The following is a 1,816-nucleotide window of genomic DNA, read 5'->3' on the forward strand; positions in this document are numbered from 1 at the left end:
TTTCATCTCGTGGATCCACGATCTACCTAATATCACATTATAAGAAGATAAACTGTCAATAACACATAAATTTTGTATAGATTTTACCGCCTCTATGTATATTGGTAGCTTTATCTCCCCAATTGTGTGTTTCGTTTCCCTGTTAAATCCTATGAGGACCGATGATCTTTTAATTATCTCCGATTTTGGGATGTTCATCCTCTTTAGTGCGTCTAAGCGTACGATGTTGACCGAGGATCCTCCTTCAAAAAGGATCCTTCTAACGAAGTGGTTGGCCATGGACAATGTTATCATGAGTCCGTTGTGGTGAGGATCTTGGATCCCTTCCCTGTCCGTATCGTCAAACGCGATTTCCTTTTCGTTGCTAAACACGGTATTCTTCCGTGGTCTATCTTCATTTTCTGTTTTAGAGAACTTGGCGTGTATTTTTTCTTGAGAGTAAGAAGTGCCACAAATGTTAGATCCGCCTGAGATAACGTTAATTATCTTGGTGTTTGGGGGTGGTGATCCTGGTTTCTACGAGATCTTGTGGCCATCCTGGTTGTTCACATTGGACTTTCCTTTCTTTCTCCCGAGGATCTCTTTGAGATGCCCCTTGCTAAGGAGGTAGCTTATCTCCTTTCTTAGGGCTATACAATCCTACGTCATGTGACCGAAATCTTCGTGGTAAGCACACCATTTGGACTTGTCTTTCCAACTGGTGGACTTGTTATCCTTCTTTGGCCACCTTGCCTTATCTACAAGATCCTGCATAGCATGGATTAAACCTGAAACATCCATAGGAAAATAATAGTCAGTGATCTTAGGAAGTTCATATTCCTCTCCTTCATCTTCGAGGGCATTAACCCTGTGATGGTCCGATTTGGAATAGGGATTCGATTTGTAGGATCTTGGGGCTAAGGATTCGACCTTCTTATTAGGATTCTCGTATTGACTTGAAGGGTTGCTCCTCTTCTGGCTTTCTTTATCCTCTTCAAGCCCTATGAACCTCAATGCTCGGCACCTAACTTTGTCCAATCTCTTGCATGAGGTCATCAAAAGATCTTCATAGAAGGATGAATCCTTCTTTAGACCCATGTTGAAGGCATCTACAGCAGTCACAATGTCAATGCTGGGGATGCTTAGAGCTTCCCTACCAAACCTGTTAACAAAATCCCTAAGTCGTTCATTAGGATCCTGAACCACCCGATAGAGATCACTAGTGATCTTCTCGAAGGTTCTGCTACATGAAAACTGGTTATTGAAAATATTGACTAAGTGTGAAAATGAAGTAATAAAATATGGAGGAACTTTTAACAGCCATTTAAGAGCTGATCCCGTAAAGGTTGAACCAAATCCTTTGCATAGGCAAGCTTCCTTCAAGTGCACTAGGATGGGAATGATCTCTATCCTTTCTCGACATTGTGTTACGTGCTCTTTAGGATCCGTAGTTCCATCGTAAGGCTGCATACTATAATTTTGGAAGCGCTTAGGAACTTTGGTATCAACTATCGCAGGAGAAAATCTCGAGATCCTGTGACTTGTTAGAGACACTTCTAGTATGGGTTGAACTACCCCGAATACGCTTGAGATCATTTGTCTCAACTGCTGAAGTTTCTAGCCATGTTTTGGCTTATTCCTGCATCAACATTTGTAGAGTTAGTATTAATAGTATTGATGTTTAAGAATTTACTAGAACCAAGGTTTCTAGGAGTATTGAAAGGATCATTGAGATCATTGATCGTAGATGCTCGATTGTTCATGGTTGTCCCCCAGGGTAACGCAACAGTAGCAGGAGCTGTGTTCCCCTGGTGATTTCCTAAGGATCCTGCATTAT

The 1,816-nt window shown here is 41.6% G+C and overlaps 1 protein-coding gene across 1 annotated transcript; it reads right to left on the reverse strand.

The window, feature by feature from the left end:
- Positions 1 to 639: 639 nt before the first annotated feature.
- Positions 640 to 1,449, reverse strand: LOC111890744 (uncharacterized). The gene has a single exon (XM_023886829.2). It carries the CDS (start codon positions 1,447 to 1,449, stop codon positions 640 to 642), a length of 810 nt encoding a protein of 269 aa, XP_023742597.2.
- Positions 1,450 to 1,816: the final 367 nt, after the last annotated feature.

The sequence above is a fragment of the Lactuca sativa genome, chromosome 5, assembly GCF_002870075.4.
Source record: "Lactuca sativa cultivar Salinas chromosome 5, Lsat_Salinas_v11, whole genome shotgun sequence".
Classification (NCBI taxonomy): Eukaryota; Viridiplantae; Streptophyta; class Magnoliopsida; order Asterales; family Asteraceae; genus Lactuca; species Lactuca sativa.

Bases quoted from the DNA above. Each gene is read 5' to 3' on its own strand.
- LOC111890744 (XM_023886829.2), bottom strand. From the start codon at position 1,449: ATGCAGCCTTACGATGGAACTACGGATCCTAAAGAGCACGTAACACAA.